The sequence below is a fragment of the Quercus lobata genome, chromosome 2, assembly GCF_001633185.2.
Source record: "Quercus lobata isolate SW786 chromosome 2, ValleyOak3.0 Primary Assembly, whole genome shotgun sequence".
Taxonomy (NCBI): Eukaryota; Viridiplantae; Streptophyta; class Magnoliopsida; order Fagales; family Fagaceae; genus Quercus; species Quercus lobata.
The window spans coordinates 102198477-102216186 of NC_044905.1; the positions used below are offsets into that span (position 1 = coordinate 102198477).

The 17710-nt window shown below is 40.9% G+C and overlaps 1 protein-coding gene across 1 annotated transcript; it reads right to left on the reverse strand.

The window, feature by feature from the left end:
• Positions 1-15369: 15369 nt before the first annotated feature.
• On the reverse strand, positions 15370-17450 carry LOC115977602 (disease resistance protein At4g27190-like). The gene has a single exon (XM_031099542.1). It carries the CDS (start codon positions 17411-17413, stop codon positions 15611-15613), a length of 1803 nt encoding a protein of 600 aa, XP_030955402.1. The 5' UTR covers positions 17414-17450; the 3' UTR covers positions 15370-15610.
• Between the last annotated feature and the right edge of the window lie 260 nt (positions 17451-17710).

A 17710-nucleotide genomic window follows, 5' to 3' on the forward strand; every position in this document is an offset into this window, starting at 1 on the left:
CACAATAGTTGAGCATGGCAGGATTAGGTCCACACCAGGAGAATCCTCACCAGGCTAACCCTCAACAGACAGAACCCATTGAGTCTCAGTGGCAAAATGATCCTGCCAACCTAGGTAACAGAAGGAATCATGAGGGGAGCGTACATACTACCCAGACGAGCCAAAGTCATACCCAAATAGGTAGTCACGTATCCCAGAGGCGAAACAATCATCAGGCCATGCAGCGAGAGATAGATGACCTGAAAAGAAAGTTGCGACGTGCGCAGCGAAAGCGATCTCCCTCTAGCTCAGACGCAACCTTTAACAAGGAGGACGTGAGTTATCGACGGAGGTTGAGAACACCCCCAAGTGAGACCTTTTCTTACGAGAAGGAGTCTCACCTTCTGCGAAGGTATGAGAACCCGTCCAGCAAGGGTTTGGGAAATGACGCTATGAACAAGGCATTAGATCAGATCTCCAGATCACCTTTCGCACACAGAATCGAAGGGGCTAAGTTACCTCGACGCTTTAATCAAGCAACGTTTGCCATTTACAACGGCCGATCAGAACCAGTGGAGCACGTAAGCCAGTTTAACCAAAGAATGGCCATCCGCTCCCAAAATGAGGCTCTGATGTGCAAAGTCTTCCCGTCGAGCTTGGGGCCAATGGCGATGAGATGGTTTACTAGCCTAGAGACAAATTCCATAGGCTCCTATAAGCAGCTCACTCGGGCTTTTTGTTCTCGCTTTATTACGGATAGTAGGGTCCCTCGACCCCTAAGTTTGTTATTGTCTTTATCCATGCGCGAAGGAGAAACCCTAAAGGCGTACTCGGATAGATATTGGGAGATGTATAACGAGCTAGATGAGAACCACGATAACGTCGCTATCAGCACGTTCAAAGGCAGTCTCCCCATTGAGCATGGCTTAAGAAAATCTCTCATTGGTAAACCCGTTACCAACGTTCATCAGTTAATGGATAGGATTGACAAGTACAAAAGGGTGGAAGAAGATCAGCTACAAGGAAAGGGAAAGGAGAAGATCGTTCCCCCCAGAAGGAATGATTTCAGGTCAGAACGATATAACCATAACCAGTTGAGGAGAGATTTTTTGAGACAGGCTGGACAAAATAACATGCAAACGGTTAATGCCGTGTTCAGAGAGCCAGTACAACAAGTTTTAGAGAAAGTCAAGAATGAACCTTTCTTTAGATGGCCAGGACAAATGGCTGGGGACCCTTCGAAACGTAACCAGAACCTGTATTGCCACTATCATCAGGACTATGGACATACCACTGAGGATTGCAGGAATCTATGGAATCACCTAGATTAGTTGGTCCGAGAAGGAAAGTTACGTCACCTTTTACACCCCTCAAGCGGTCATCCGGGCCAGGCAATGCAAGAGCCTCAAAAAGATGTATCCTTAAGACCCCCCACAGGAACGATCCATGTCATCTTTGTCGCTCCAGGAAGAACCGGCTCATATCCTTCCAGGGTGCTGTCTGTGGCTTGGCTCTCTGTCGAGGACAGGGAAAGAGGATTTAAAAGGTCTAAAAAGTGAAGCTCTTTGATATTAGTATTCTCGGACGAGGATAAGAAAGGAACTATCCAACCTCACGACGATGCCTTAGTAGTTACGCTGAGAATCGGAGGCTTTGATGTGAGAAGGGTGTTGGTAGACCCGGGTAGCGCAGTGGAGGTAATGTACCCTGATCTATACAAGGGGCTGAACCTGAGGCCAGAGGATTTGACGGCTTATGACTCTCCCCTTATCAGCTTCGAAGGGAAGACTGTTACGCTAAAAGGACAGATCAGACTACCCATACAAACTGGGTCAAAGGTGGTGGAGGTGAACTTTATCGTGGTCGATGCCTACTCGCCCTACACAGGGATAGTAGCCAGGCCATGGATCCATGCCCTAGAAGCTGTATCTTCCACGCTTCACCAAAAGGTAAAATACCCGTCCAGAGGCCAAGTAGAAGAGATTCGTGGAGATCAAGCCATGGCCAGGCAGTGTACGGTGGCCGCCATCTCACGTCGGTCCAATGCCGAGTCCTTGGCCTCTGAGAACTTATAGCAACCAGCCACCTCGGCAGGGCAAGTCAATGAGTTAGCCGAGGAGATAAGGTGTGAAAGTTTAGAAAAGTTTATCGTTGACAATGATCCGAAGAGATTTTTCCAGGTCGGCTCTGAGTTGCCTCCTCAAGAAAAAGAGGAACTGGTCGGGTTTCTGAGAAGAAATGTCGATGTGTTTGCATGGGACGCTTACGATGCCCCCAGGGTTAACCCTAGCCTTATTTGTCACCACTTGAATGTCAACCCATCTTCCATTCCAAAGAAGCAACCACCCCAACGTCTCTCAAAGGAACATGCCAGTGCCGTTAGAGACGAAGTGACAAAATTGAAAAAGGCAGGGGCTATCAAAGAAGTCTTTTACCCCAAATGGATGGAAAATACGGTGGTGGTAAGAAAGAAAACAGGGAAGTGGCGAGTCTACGTAGACTTCACAGACTTGAACAAGGCATGCTCGAAAGACCCGTTCTCGTTACCTCGAATAAACCGACTGGTAGATGCGACTGTAGGCCACTCTCGAATGAGATTCTTGGATGCCTTCCAGGGCTATCATCAGATACCTCTGGCATTAGAGGATCAAGAGAAAATAGCATTCATGACACCCGTCGGAAACTACCACTATAAGGTGATGCCTTTCGGACTAAAGAACGCAAGGTCAACGTACCAAAGGATGATGACCAAAATGTTTGAACAGCAACTAGGCAAAGTTATTGAAGTCTACATAGACGATATGGTGGTGAAAAGCAAGGTGGTGTCCGAGCACGTGAAAGACCTAGAGATCATTTTTGGCATCTTAAAGGAGCACAAGTTGCGGCTCAATACTTCCAAATGTTCATTTGGGGTCGGATCTGGGAAATTCCTAGGCTATATGGTAACCCATAGAGGGATAGAGGTAAGCCCAGATCAAATCAAAGCGATCAATAGCCTACAGGCTCCTCGGAATCCGAAAGAAGTGCAGAAACTCACTAGCATGGTTGCGGCATTGAACCGGTTCATATCACGATCTGCAGACTGATGTCGACCTTTCTACCTATTAATGAATAAGTGGAAAGGGTTTGAGTGGTCGGAAGATTGTGTCCTGGCCTTCCAGTAACTCAAAGAATACTTGTCGCGACCACCCATTATGTCTAGCCCTGAGGCAGACGAGGTGCCGTTTGCATACATAGCGGTAGCCCCTCATGCTGTAAGCCTGGTACTTTTACAGGATGATAATGGAGTTCAGCGACCAGTGTATTATGTGAGTAAATCGTTACATGAGGCTGAAGTGTGTTACTTACCACTAGAGAAGGCAATTCTAGCAGTGGTGCATGTCAAGCGAAAACTCCCCCATTACTTTCAGGCACACAGAGTCATCGTTCTAACCCAGCTTCCCCTTCGATCGGTACTTCAAAGCGCCGACTACACAGGAAGGATCGTCATGTGGAGTGCACTTTTGGGGGCCTTTGATATCAAATATATGCCCAGATCCTCTGTCAAGAGTCAAGTCCTCGCAAACTTAGTTGCAGAATTCGCTAAACCCTCTGTAGAAACAATAACCAAGAAGAAAGGCATGGATGGAAAATTGGTTTGCACAATCTCAACACGGGAGACCTTGCACTGGAAAGTCTATGTGGATGGTGCGGCCAACCAAAGAAGATTTGGAATTGGGCTAGTTCTAATATCGCCCGAAGGTATTGCCATTGAAAAATCGCTAAGGCTCGGGTTCTCGGCCACGAACAACGAGGCTGAGTACGAAGCCTTACTTCAAGGAATGATGATGGTTCAAAAATTGGGCAGAAGGGTAATGGAAGCGTTCTCGGACTCCAAATTGGTTGTTGGCCAAGTGATGGGTGAGTTAGAAGCTAGAGATGCTAGAATGCAAGAGTATCTCAGACGAGTCAAACGCTTATAGTCGGACTTTGAATCCTTCAATCTGACACATGTTTCTAGAAGCGAGAACACACATGCAGATTCGCTGGCCACTCTTGCCACGTCCTCGGCGCATGATTTGCCACGAATGATCCTTGTTGAGGATCTAGTCCAAGCAAGTTCAATTAGAATAGACTCAGCTCAGGTCCATTAGGTTAGAAAGAGTCCCAGCTGGATGGATCCTATAATGAACTTCCTCAAAGATGATACATTACCAGAGGGAAAACTAGAGGCCGAGAAAATACGAAGGAATGCTCCTCGGTTTTGGTTGTCGGAAGACCACAAGTTATACCGGCGTTCCTATTCTGGGCCGTACCTATTGTGTATACACCCAGAGGGGTCCGAGTCCCTGCTTGAAGAGCTACATGAGGGAATTTGTGGGAGTCACACAGGAGGAAGATCGCTGGCGCACAGGGCACTCACCCAGGGATACTGGTGGCCGAATATGCAGAGAGATGCCCAAGAATATACGAAGAAGTGTGATCAATGCCAGAGATTCGCCCCAAATATCCACCAACCTGGAGGAATCCTTAACCCCCTCTCCAGCCCTTGGCCGTTTGCTCAATGGGGTCTTGATATTGTCAGTCTTTTCCCTAAAGTAGCAGGGAATAAGCGATACATAATAGTCGGCACCGACTATTTCACCAAGTGGGTAGAGGCTGAACCTTTGGCCAACATCAGGGACGTGGACTCTAAGAAATTCATTTGGAAAAACATTATTACGCGCTTCGGAACTCCTCACACCCTTATCTCGAACAACAGTCTTCAATTTGATAGTAAGAACTTCAGGGAATACTGCAACGAGTTTGGCATCACCAACCGATATTCCACTCCTGCCTACCCTCAAGGAAATGGGCAAGCCGAGGCCGTGAACAAAGTTGTAGTAAGCGGTCTGAAAAAGAGATTGGATGATGCAAAGGGGAAATGAGTGGAAGAGCTCTCGTATGTTTTATGGACCTATCGAACGACGCCGCAACGGTCAATGGGCGAAACTCCCTTTTCAATGACTTATGGGGCCGAAGCTGTACTCCCAATCGAGAACAGCTTCCCCACATTGAGGTCTAGCACTTTTACCCCAGAAAACAATGACAAGTTACTAGGGAGAAGTCTAGACTTAGCTAAGGAAAAAAGCGATGATCCATATGGTCTATTATCATTAGAAGCTAAAGCGGGGATATGACGCTAATGTAAAGCTGCGACCTTTAAGTCCAGGCGACCTCGTAATGAGGAAGATTCTCGGCAGCGCTAAGAACCCTTCCTAGGGCAAGCTGGGACCCAACTGGGAGGGACCGTATCGCATCACATCTGTGGCCGGAATAGGTGCTTATTACCTAGAAGATTTAGATGAAAAAACTGTACCTCACCCGTGGAATGTAAATAATCTAAGAAGATATTATTATTAATGAAAACAGCTCTGCCTATGTTTTGTTCCATGATCATCGCATTGGTCCATTTCCATCTATCCAAGTTTTAAACAGAACTTAAGTCTTGCGTGGCTCCTCGAACCACAGACTTAGGGAAAATTAATAACTTATAGCATCTGTACAAGTTTTAAACAAAACTTAAGTCCTGCATGGCTCCTCGGACCACAGACTTAGGAGAAATTAATAACTTATGGCATCTATCCAAGTTTTAAACAGAACCTAAGTCCTGCATGGCTCCTCGAACCACAAACTTAGGGGAAATTAATAACTTATGGCATCTGTACAAGTTTTAAACAGAACCTAAGTCCTGCATGGCTTCTCGGACCACAGACTTAGGGGAAATTAATAACTTATGGCATCTGTACAAGTTTTAAACAAAACCTAAGTCCTGCATGCCTCCTCGGACCACAGGTTTAGGGAAAATTAATAACTTATGGCACCTGTACAAGTTTTAAACAGAACTTAAGTCCTGCATGGCTCCTCGGACCACAGACTTAAGGGAAATTAATAACTTATGGCATCTGTACAAGTTTTAAACAGAACCTAAGTCCTGCATGGCTCCTCGTACCACAGACTTAGGGGAAATTAATAACTTATGGCATCTATCCAAGTTTTAAATAGAACCCAAGTCCTGCATGGCCTCTCGGACCACAGACTTGGGGAAAATTAATAAATTAGAACTCTTGTGCAAATTCGAGGTACGTGCGTAGTTTAGTATAATTGCAACTATCATTCTAAATTCGCCGCATGGCACTCCTTTTTTCTTATTCGTTTATATTTGTTTATATTGTTACAAATGGTAAATAGAGGAACAGTATTAATAAACATCAGAAGAGAATGGAAAAAAGAACATTCTATATTAATAAGCCGAGGTCAATACAAAGAGAGGTCTTTACAAAAGAACAAAAAATAAGACAACTCTCGTTCCAAAAAAAAAAAAAAAAGTACAGGAATTAAAAACCTAGCAGCTAAGCCTCAGCAGGAGGATTTTCTTTCTGCTCTGGCTGAGGAGCAGGAACCTCGGAAGTGGACTCCTTGGCAGGATCCTTGGCTTTATCAAGCAGAGGCATGGCATCAGGAATAGCCATGGCCTGCTCAGAAGCTTCAGGGGCGCCGTCAGGAACCTCTCGGATCTCCGGAGGGAAGAAGACCTTCTCGGGCAACCTTAGCGCCGAATCTGCAGGAATCCCTGCAGCATCAAGGGCATGAGCCCATGAGATGCTGTAATAACCCCTTCACACCTCTGGAATCTCCTTGGAGAGCCTGGCTTCGGTTTCTTCAGCCCTAAGCTGATAAATAGCTTTCTTTTCAGCCTCTACAGCCTCCCGAATCAGCTGAGCCTCTTCCTTAGCTCACGGGACCTTCTCCTCAGCTTTTTGTAGCACAGCCTTGAGATCTAGCACTGTTTGCTTTTCAGTGGCAAGGCTGGTCTCGGTCACGAACAACTTTTGGCGCTGGTCCTCGGCTTGAGTTTCGACGTTTTTTAGTCCGAATAGGGCGCTCTTGCGGCCTTTCTCCACCTATTTGAACTTCTCCGCAAGTTTAAGGTTCTCTTGCTTGAAGGACCCCGCGGTTTTCTCCACCTCTGTCCGAGATTGGGCCTCAACTTCAGCTAAGCTGCGGTTGCTGCGGTAGAACTCCTCAGCCAAAAACACCTACTGAGTGATCTGCCAACAAAACAAAATTGTCTTAGAATGCAACAATGTCTAATGATTTAACGAAAGGGAAAAAGAGTCACTTATCATTGCAAGATCCCTCTTGAGAGATAGAAAGAGCTCGGGCTGAGAGAACCGCTTGTAGGCCTCCATATCCCAAGGGAGGAGTACTGGCTACTCCAAAACCTCAGCTATGTACCCTGCTCGGCCCCTGTTGTATTCTCGGACCGAGGCAGTGTAGGGGATAGCAACCCCATCTACCTCCAACTTCGGGCTCCAAGTGCGTGGTTGAACACACACTTCAGCCCGGTTCTCCTCCTCTCGGCTTTCTATGGAGGAAGCCCTTTTATTCTTTTGCCCCCGGGTGGTTTTTTGCTGCCTGCCCTGGCGGGGCACCACCTCGCCTTCCTCAGGGATTTCAGCCGGCCTTCTCTTTTTTAGGTCCGGGTTAACCTTGAGGCCGAGGTCAGAAGGAACTTGATGAGCGACTGGAGGAAGGTCCTGGGTCTACGATTGAGCAGACACCTTTGAAGATTGACCTTTTCCTCGGGAGGCCATCAAATCTCGTAGGATTTTTCCTTTGCCAGCCATATTGTCTACCTCTTCTTCTGAGGAGTCTTCCGAGCAGGTTATAATAATTGGAGCGCCGACCGTAGAATTTCAATCCTGCTTTCCTTCAGGGTCCGAAAGCTCGATCAAAGGGGCTTTATGAACCTCCTCTTCAAAATAGAACTCGTCTATCTCCTCCTCAAGAGAAAGACGAGATGATTCGGTCTCTCCTTCAACTGGCGCAGCAACTTCAAGGTTGTTTGGTAGAGGCAATTGCGCAGCTGGTGGAGGATTCCGAACACCAGGTAGCACGATTGGCTTGAGATCTTGTTAGGCTAGGAACTTGGGCTTGGATATATCAATCCTAGCCAATCTTGGACTACCAGCTCTTATGGCATGGCCAATGGATTTTAAAGAACGGGTTAGGGGTTGGTAGCCCGAAACCAAATGAGCCGTGCGTAGCTGCCTGTCCTCGGTAACGTGGATTTTCGACCTCAACAGATAGTTCAAGGCCAGAACGTTTACGTGGCTCAGCTTAGGAGCAACTTGAGCTCTATCTGCAAAATAGCCAAGAAGGAGATTAGAATTAAGTTATAAAAATTTTCGATTCTTAAGCAAAAAAAAAAAAAAAAAAAAAAGAATGAATCCAAAGAGCTAAGCCCCCTCCCTAAAGGATTGGCCCTACAGGCGCCGCACTTGGAATTCCTGCCCGAGTTGGACAATGAAAACCATCGCTCTACTCTTCTGAGGCAATGAGGAAATCATCCTTCATAGTCTTATTGGATATGGGGAGGCAGGAGATTAGCCTAACGACCTGGGACCGAGGTTTGAGGTAATACCCTCCCTTCTCGATGTAATGGCACTCATACAGGTGAACCACATCATGCCAGGTCAGGCCTAGACCTATCCGCTCGTTCAAAACATCTATGCAGCCTAATATCCTGAACATGTTTGGAGCGCACTGATGCGGTGTCAACCTATGGTGGAACAAGTAGTCCCGGGTAATCCTACGCATGGGGAGTGTCATTCCTCCTTCTATAAAGGCAATCATAGGAATGACAACTTCGCCCACGTCTCTATCTGTCAATACTCCTTTTGGGGTACAGTACCGCAGAACCACCCCCTGCGGGATGTGGTATTTTGCCCTAAAGGCCTCCATGGCAGCCGGAGTGTCTACTAGGTCCTTGAATCTACTTATTTAAGTTGAACTGGAGGGACGAGAATAAAAATCGAGGAGAAAAGTGAAATTCGAGGAGAAATTCGAAGCAGCGAAATGAACGGAACTTACGAGTATCTTCACAAACGACCAGTAAGATGCTTGAAAATCTCTTCTAGGAAGGACTCTTCGCAGAAACGATTATGGAAATCTGAAGAACGGAAGTTTTTGTAGATCTCTGTGCACTGGAGTTCTCTGGAGTTCTTTGGACTTCTGATATGCAGATAAAAAAGAAAAAAATGAGCCTCTCTAGTGCTTTATATAGCAAGAGGGAGAAAGAGAAAATCACTCTCGCTCAAAAATTCAAGGAAAAATGCTGGCCATCAGATCTACGCCTCGCCGTTGGATAAAGGAGACATAAAGCTACCTGGAGTAAATGGCCGCGCCTCGTAAATTGTAGTGCGTCCAAAGTGACTGCCCACACGCGCGAACCAAGATCTCATTAATTCCATCATTTGTAAATGTCAAAACCCCGCTTTTCTCCTCGGAAGGAGATCAAAAACTAGAGTTTTGAGGGGCTATTGTGGGGATCGGTCCAGAATAATAGGTTGACTGGGCCCTGGGCCCGTCCGAGGACCAGTCCGTCCGAGGAGACATCGTGGCCCAGAATCCTTATTTAGGCCCACTGGGGCAAAGAGAACATGTCCGAGGAGGAATTCCTCCTCGGACACTGCAAAATCCAAATCAAAGGTGCGTCCCAGCTACTGTAGTCCATCCCCCAAATACGCAAAAAGGAAGGAAACCCAAAATATCTCAGCAAAAGCTGCCACCACCACATTAAATGCATCACAACTACTCTCCTAGCCATATTAATGAAGAGAAGGCTCCTGAACAGTGCTACCTTGGCCACTGCAACTCACAAAGAATTGATAAGGGTGTCTGATGGGACAGGTACTCAAGTAGGGGTTTGGATGATCAACAAGTGTAAAGCCTAGATGATAGGAGAGGGCCTATATAATATGTAAAAATCCCCCAAGAGAGGGGGACGAAAAAGAGAGGAGAGGAGGAACACGGAAGAGAAATTTTACTGTATTAATATATGCCTAGGAATGAAGTTTCGAGCCTGATCACTTAAGAGGGATCTCTCTTCACGTCCATCTTTTTCGTTTTTCTTTTTTTATTTTTTTTAACCCATGCAACAGATCGTTTAAGCTAACTGAAACCCAGTTCTTCAGCCCATACTCTACAAAAAATTCATTGTGTGGGACCTTTTGGACCAAGACTTGACCAACAAGGATTGGGCCACTAGAATTGTGCCCCTACAATAATAATGTTGAATAAAATAATATGAGAAGGAAAAAAAAAAAAGATATAACAATAAACACCAAATTAATTATCTCTAAATAAATCATATTATGTAATATTATAATATTACATTTTTATATACTATCTTTAATTCTTTACAATGCAATACGATAAAATTTAACAACCAAAGTAAAAAAAAAAAAAAAAAAACAATTAAATCGCATCAACCTAAAGTAGAGTTCTAAAAAACACAAAAATTTCTCAACCTAAAACAAAGATGCAATATATATATATATATATCACCAAAAATTGAGTGAGATTTTTTTTTTTTGGTGAAGAAAAATTATGCATATAATGGAAAAGAGAATGCCAAATTTATACTAAAAAGATAACAATAAGAAAAAACAAAATAAAGGGAAAAATGAAGAGTGATATTAAGAGAAAGGATAGTGGGGAGATGAAAATGTAAAGGGAAAGAGAAAGGTTGGAGTAAGTGTAAATGTTAAAAAAAGTGAGTACAATTTAATTTATTTAAATTTAAATAAAATATTATATGTTTAATTAAAAAAATAAAAAAAATAAAAAATTTAATTATATGGAGGATGTGACTGAGTTTAAATATTGAATAAAATAAGATGAAAATATTAAAAAAAGTAAAAATATAATAATGTAACAATAAATACCAAATTACCCAAATCATGTTATGTAATAGAATAATATATATTATATTCTTATATATTATCTTTTTAATTTTTTTTATAATGCAATAGTATAATATTTAATAATCAAAGAGAACAAAAAAAAAAAATTAAAACACAAAATTAAATCGTATCAACCCAACGTAGAGTTATAACAAACACAAAAATTTATCAACTTAAGCAGAGATGCAGGAAAAAAAAATACTCCAATTATTATTGTGAGAGAGAGAGAGAGAGAGAGGGAGGGAGAAACAACATTTCTATGATGGAAAACTATGCAAAGAATGGAAGAGAGAATAACAAATTTATAGAAGATGGTGTGAATATGAAGAGACAAAATAAAGGAAAATGAATAGAAAGATGAATAGTGACTTTAAGGTTGAGGGTAGTGGGGAGATGAAAAGGTAAGGGAGGGAAAGATGAAGAGACAAAATAAAGAAAGATATAAAGTGATATTAAGGTTGAGGGTAGTGGAGAGATAAAAAGGTAAAGACATGAGAAAGGTTGAAGAAAGTGCAATTATTAAAAAAAAGTAAATGTTAAAAAACAATTATAGGAAAATTGAAAAGAAAAAGGATAATGACGTGGATACTGATGTGACTCAATATGAGTATAGTAACATTAAACGCTTCAACTTTTAGTAATATATAGATATAGATTTATTCTCTAAAATTTATTTAAGATAAATTATTTTTTCTTAAATATTAAAGAATTTCTAAAATTATTTTTCCATCTCTCTATTTCTACAATTTCCCCTCCCCCAAACCAACCTTTTTACTCGTTTCTCTCTTTTTCTACAATTTCCCCTCCCCCAAACCAACCTTTTTACTCGTTTCTCTCTTTTGCAAGGGAATTGTGTGAAATATGAAATTAAATGAAAATTTTCCTTTAAAATATGAAGTCAGCCTCTAACTCTTTCATGCATGCATTGTCAGTACATGTACATAAATTGTAAATGCATATGCTAGTATTTGAATTTCACGTGTAGATGTAGTACACGTACCTGGATATATTGTATGTAATAGTATATTTCACATGCTGGATACATGCACTTACTTTTGCTTGCAAATGTATATATCTTGTTAGTGTACCTCACATGCTAAGTATGAGTCAATCTACTAAGCTCACCACGTTTGGGCTTAAATCTTTATTCGAATAGGCCTTTCTTTTCCAAACCTTAAGCCCACCGTGGGCTAATTCTTTTGGGCTGTTCGCTTTAAGTCCAACTCAAGCTTTGTGGGTCCTTAGTGGGCTAGCTTTCCTAAGTTTGCCTGTCAATCTTTTCTCATCTCTTAGATATTCCATAGCTTTTTTTTATTTTTTTTGGAACAAATATTCCATAGCTTTCTCTATATGCTATGAACATAATAATTTTACAATAATTTCTTAACAAATCATAAGTAATAAATTATTACCGATTCTCGTCTTGACACTTAAATTATTTTTTTTACCTACCTATAACATTTTGTCCGTAACTTTATTCTTATGCTATGAGTATTGTTTGTTGGAGTTTGGAAAACACTAGAATGATGATCACATGGCTTTAGGGGCAGAATAAGTGGCTATTGCATATTGATTGGTCCATGCCATGATTCGATCAATATGTGCAAGCCACATGAGTCACTTAACTCAATCAACGTCTTATCTTGTCTTCTTACTCCCTCTTTCTCCGTCCCTATGTTTTCTGTCTATATTATCTTTAAAAAAAAGAAGAAGATAAGTTGTCTAAAGTACCACGTCGGTCAATTAGTGAGTGAGTCTTTGGTTTATAAGTCTCGCTTTAGGCACTTTTGTAAGTGTCAGTGTTGTAAGTCTTGTCTTCTCACTCCCTCCTTCCCCATTCCTTGTCTATATTATCTCAAAAAAAAAAAAAAAACACTCAATCAACGTATGTAACATGGCTCAATACACATGCAAATTATCTTTCAGACATGGATTAAGTTCAGTAGTTTACTATTTTAATATAAAGTTTTATAAATTGAAGACTGAATTTTATTGCTAAGTATAGGATCATATCTCTCTCATTTTCTTTGGGAGGCTTGGAATCTAAACAAGATGGAGAGAGAGAGAGAGCAATAAATGATACTTGCTACGATTACAAGACAAGCTGCCAAGAAGAGCAAAGTTGTCGGTGCTGTCAAAGAGAACCAAGGTCCACAACGTATCTCTTGGTACTGTTTTTTAGGAAAAAACGAAATTTTAGATTATTTTTATGGAATGGGTTGAACAAGTTACGAATTTAAATTATTAGGGATTTTTATTTTTGTTTTTGAATGAACTTTTTGTTGATATTTGTTGTTTAGACTATTTTTCTTATATTTGAACTAATTTTTATTATTTTTATTTGAGAGTTTTTTTTTAAGAGATTACCTATTATGTCTGGGGGGGCATTATTATTTTTGTGAGTAATATTAGGCACATAACAAAATTTCACTACATTCTTGAACTAACAAACCAAAAAATTTACATTAGAGATCGTGGGGAACTTATGTGTGAGTTGGCATGCTAATTTAGGAATGTAGTGACATTTTGTTGTGTCCCTAACATTATTCTTATTTTGTTGAACCTAGATTCTTCGGTTTTTATTTTTAGAATCAAATTTTTGGGATTCTCAAATCAGGTGCTCAAAATGTAGTCGTTAAAAGCCTCTCCGCAACATCTTCTGTCTACGGATTCTTTCCACACTACTTCACTGTCAATCTTGCTTTCAAGACTACTATGTAGAGCCGCAATTGCACCTTATAAATAAGTATTTAAATTGCCACTTTGTATTTTGTTATACATCAATTTGGGAGCTCAATCCTCAATTAAAAGTTGTAGTACTTTAGAAGTCCTATGCCATTCCATGTGTGTAAAATAAATTACAGAGAGAATGAGCTTCTTCTAGCAGGTGTCCATTATCCATAAGTAAGCTTGGTGATGATGAACGAAGATTCTGAAATTGAGCTTCAGTCCAACCTTCTACCGATACTTTTCTCACACCATACTCCTTTGCCAGTTCGAGCCCCTTGATTAGCGCCATGGGGTGCCCTTCTGCTGTTCTACGAGCCAACCTCCCCATGAAGCAATAAGCCAACAACGTTTCTCCTTTTGAGTCTCGAAGACATATCCCCACACTACATTGCCTATGTGAGCTTAGTACCCCTGCTATGTTGATTTTGAAGAAACCCGGCTTAGGTGGAAGCCACTCTGTGGTGGTTCTTGGCTACAAATTAAATAGCTGTTCATGAATTGGCTTCCTTGAAATCACCAAGCATTGTCTTTGCCACATCGAAGATTTGCTACGGTTGATGGCCAAAATGGCCCATTAGCATTAATTTTTGAAATATTTAGCAACAGAGCACTGTTTCGGAAATAATTAGGGAAATACCACTTTTTCGGGCCCTATAGCGGCGTTTTCCTGCAAAATTTTTTTATAAGTCCCATAACAGGTTCAAGGGGCCCTATAGTGGCGTTTTTAAGCCCTATAGTGACGTTTTTGGGCCCTATAGCGGCGTTTTCCTGCAAAATTTTTTTATAGTCCCATAACAGGTTCAAGGGGCCCTATAGTGGCGTTTTCAAGCCCTATAGTGACGTTTTTGGGCCCTATAGCGGCGTTTTCCTGCAAAATTTTTTTATAAGTCCCCATAACAGGTTCAAGGGGCCCTATAGTGGCGTTTTTTAAGCCCTATAGTGACGTTTTCGGGCCCTATAGCGGCGTTTTCGAAAAAAGTGGTATTTCCCTAATTATTTCTGAAACAGTGTTCTGTTGCTAAATATTTCAAAAATTAATGCTAATGGGTCATTTTGGCCACGGTTGATGAAGAAATCCTCTTCATTTATTGAAGGTAGCTTTTGGAGCTTTCCTTTGGACAAGGCCCAAACATTTTGCGCTAAAAGGCATGTCCAAAGAATGTAAGTCATAGTCTCGGCCTTTTGCTGGCATATTATGCAAGTCTTATCTACAGGTAGCCCCCATTTCATCAGGTTCATTTCAATTGTGATCGCATTGCAGCAGGCCCATCAAAGCTTTATTTTGTTGGAAACCTGCATGCCTCTGTTTGTTTGTTTGTTTGTTTTTTTTCCCCAATTTTTTATAAACACCATGAAATCTCAATCAATTAAGCTATGACTGCATTCCTCATATCTACTCCCACACAATGCAACAAGTCAAACGACCATCTATGTTTAATGAATATGTGACTTGTTTGAATAATTTAAATTACACATGGATGGTTTAACTTTAAAAAAAAAAAATTACACATTGATTGTTTGGAATCGTTACATAATGAATCCACTAAACCTGTTCGAAGAAATTCTTTTCAAATATTATCTACATCATGATTTTACAAAGGTCAAGGGACCTTTTTTTTTTTTTTTTTTTTTTGGTGTGGGAAACAGGTCAAGGCACCTATGCTCGATATATGTGTACTTTTTTATAAACAAAAAACAAAAACTTTTGGTCCATATATGTGTTTGGTTGCAAAGGTTAAGTCCACATCCATAAACTTGGGCTTACAGTATGTACATTGCAGGATTCCAGGAAAGCATTTCCTACATATTCATGAACTTGGATTTCGTTATCATTTTGTGTTAGGAGAATTATAAACCTAAACACACAATACATATTTTTTTACAAATAGCATGAGAAAGATCAGGCTAGAGGGACTATATTCAATGTAAGTAGGGTCTAAACGCCATAGCTGCTACAGGACTACAGGAATATGAGCAGAACAAATAGAATGCGGTCCATGGATGCCTCAGTTATACTATCTTTTTTTTGATAATCAGTTATATATACTACCATTGACATTAAACCAATGATCTTGCACAAGTCAATGCGTAGACAAAATCTGATTAGGGAATATTTCAATTGTTCAGCAATTTCATATGTCAATTGGAACAAAAATTTCATCCAAATTACCCGGACAACTGTTGCTCCACTCCAATGCTTCCCACCAACTCCTCTCACCCTTTATCTTTTTCAAATCTTGACTAAATACTTCATCGATTAATGGATTCTTAAGATTTGGGCAATTATAAAAACTCAACCATTCTAACTTTGGTGCAATGCGTAAACCACCAGAGATGCTAACTAATCCAGGCATGTAATGAAGTGAAATCTTCTTCAATTTTGGGAGAAAATAAGAGGTCTTATGCTCAGCAGGAATGTCGCAACATACTATGCTTTTGATAGAGGGGCAATCTTCAACTTTAAGCTCTTCTAAGTTGCATAGGTTATTAATAGACCCTTGTGTGAAAATAGTGGTCAACTGGGGACATGTGCGCAATGTCAAGGACTTGAGAAGAAACAAAGAATTTTGCTGTACCGACCCCTCCCATATGCCCCTTAAACTCTTCATATAATACACATACAGGTATTCAAGTGATCCAAGAACATTTTTTTCAGTACCATAGGATTTAGATACATTTTGGTTGCAATCATCCCCTTCATAACCATCTGCTTCATCTATAATCACTTGAAGCTCATTACATTCCCCCATAACTATGCATTTTAGTTTCTCCATATTTTGAATCCCAAAATTGGATAGCTTCTTAGCAGTTGCATGCCTGTCTAAGAAAAATGCTGTGGCATGTTGGAGTACCTTTTTAATATCTCTAGGGACACCCACACCATTTATGTATCTCAAGGATCTCTCCCATCGTTCTAGCTCAAATTCAACATCAAGTGGGACTCTAGACATAATGCGCTTAACATGGCGACCAACAGTAAATCTGAAATGAGACAGTGATAGGCTATTCCACTGAAAGTGCCTCAAAAGTTCCACCCTTGGAAAATAGAATTTAAGAGTTTCCAACTTCTTTAAGGTACATACTTCAGTAACAATATCTTCCACATGTGCATCCCACTGCTCATTATCTGGATTCACATCAATATTCAATTCTTCTAACTGAGACAATGCAGAAATTACCCCACCAGGAACCACTGCATTTGACTGCATGGCTCTCCTACCATTACTCATATATCCGTAAAATGAAACTTCCAAGCATTTCATATTAGTTAGCTCCTTAATCTCCATAGGTAAATCCATAATCTTTGCCCCTTCAAGATCAAGAACCTCAAGCAGCTTGAGATTTCCAACCTTTGGTGACAACGTCATGAGGCGATGACAATCATTTAGAAACAGTCTTTTGAGGCTTACCAATCTGATAAGGGAATCAGGCAAAGACTTGATACCAGTCCTGGACAAGTTCAGGATTTGAAGGGCTGGCATGTAATCAAAAAATGACAGAGGAATCGTTCTCAATTTGTAGTTTCTTGGAAGGAACAAAGCTGACAGATTGGGGCACCTTGGATTCTCAGGTAAGATGGACAACTCATTGTCCATCAAGTAAATCTCTTTGGCGTTCTTCCAATCATCATCCTTTGGCGGCTTAGTTAATCCTAAACCACCCTGCATGAGAAATAATCCACATTGCTCACTGGCTTCAGGTTCCATCTCAACGTCTTCAATCTGAGATTCCATCTGCCCATTAGATTTAAGGATCTTAACTGCTCCATCATCAAACACCACTCCTTGAGTACTTAATGCTTGTGGTTGCATTTCCTCAACCTGTATACGCTCTGGTTGTCTTTCTTGTGAAGCTAAATTCCCAATTTCTCCAATTTCAATTTTCTTTTGTTCACTTGAAATAGTCATCTTAACTGGTTCAACGTTAAACACCATACCATGAGGCTCTGATGCTATTTGTTTTTCACGGTTTTCATCTGCCAAAAAAAAAAAATTCAAGAAAATTTATACTTCTATACAGAAATGATCCCCAAAAAAAAGGAAAAGAAAAGATTGAGAAGATATATATTGAACAAGCACATGTGAGATTTACCAAGTATCCCTAAATTAATTGAGTAAGTTTTCCATCCATTTTAAAATTATAAAGAAATATGATAATAGAAATTCAAAAAAAAAAAATTCTTGAAAGAAAAAGTGCAATGACCAAAGGACACATAAAATTCTAATTTCAAA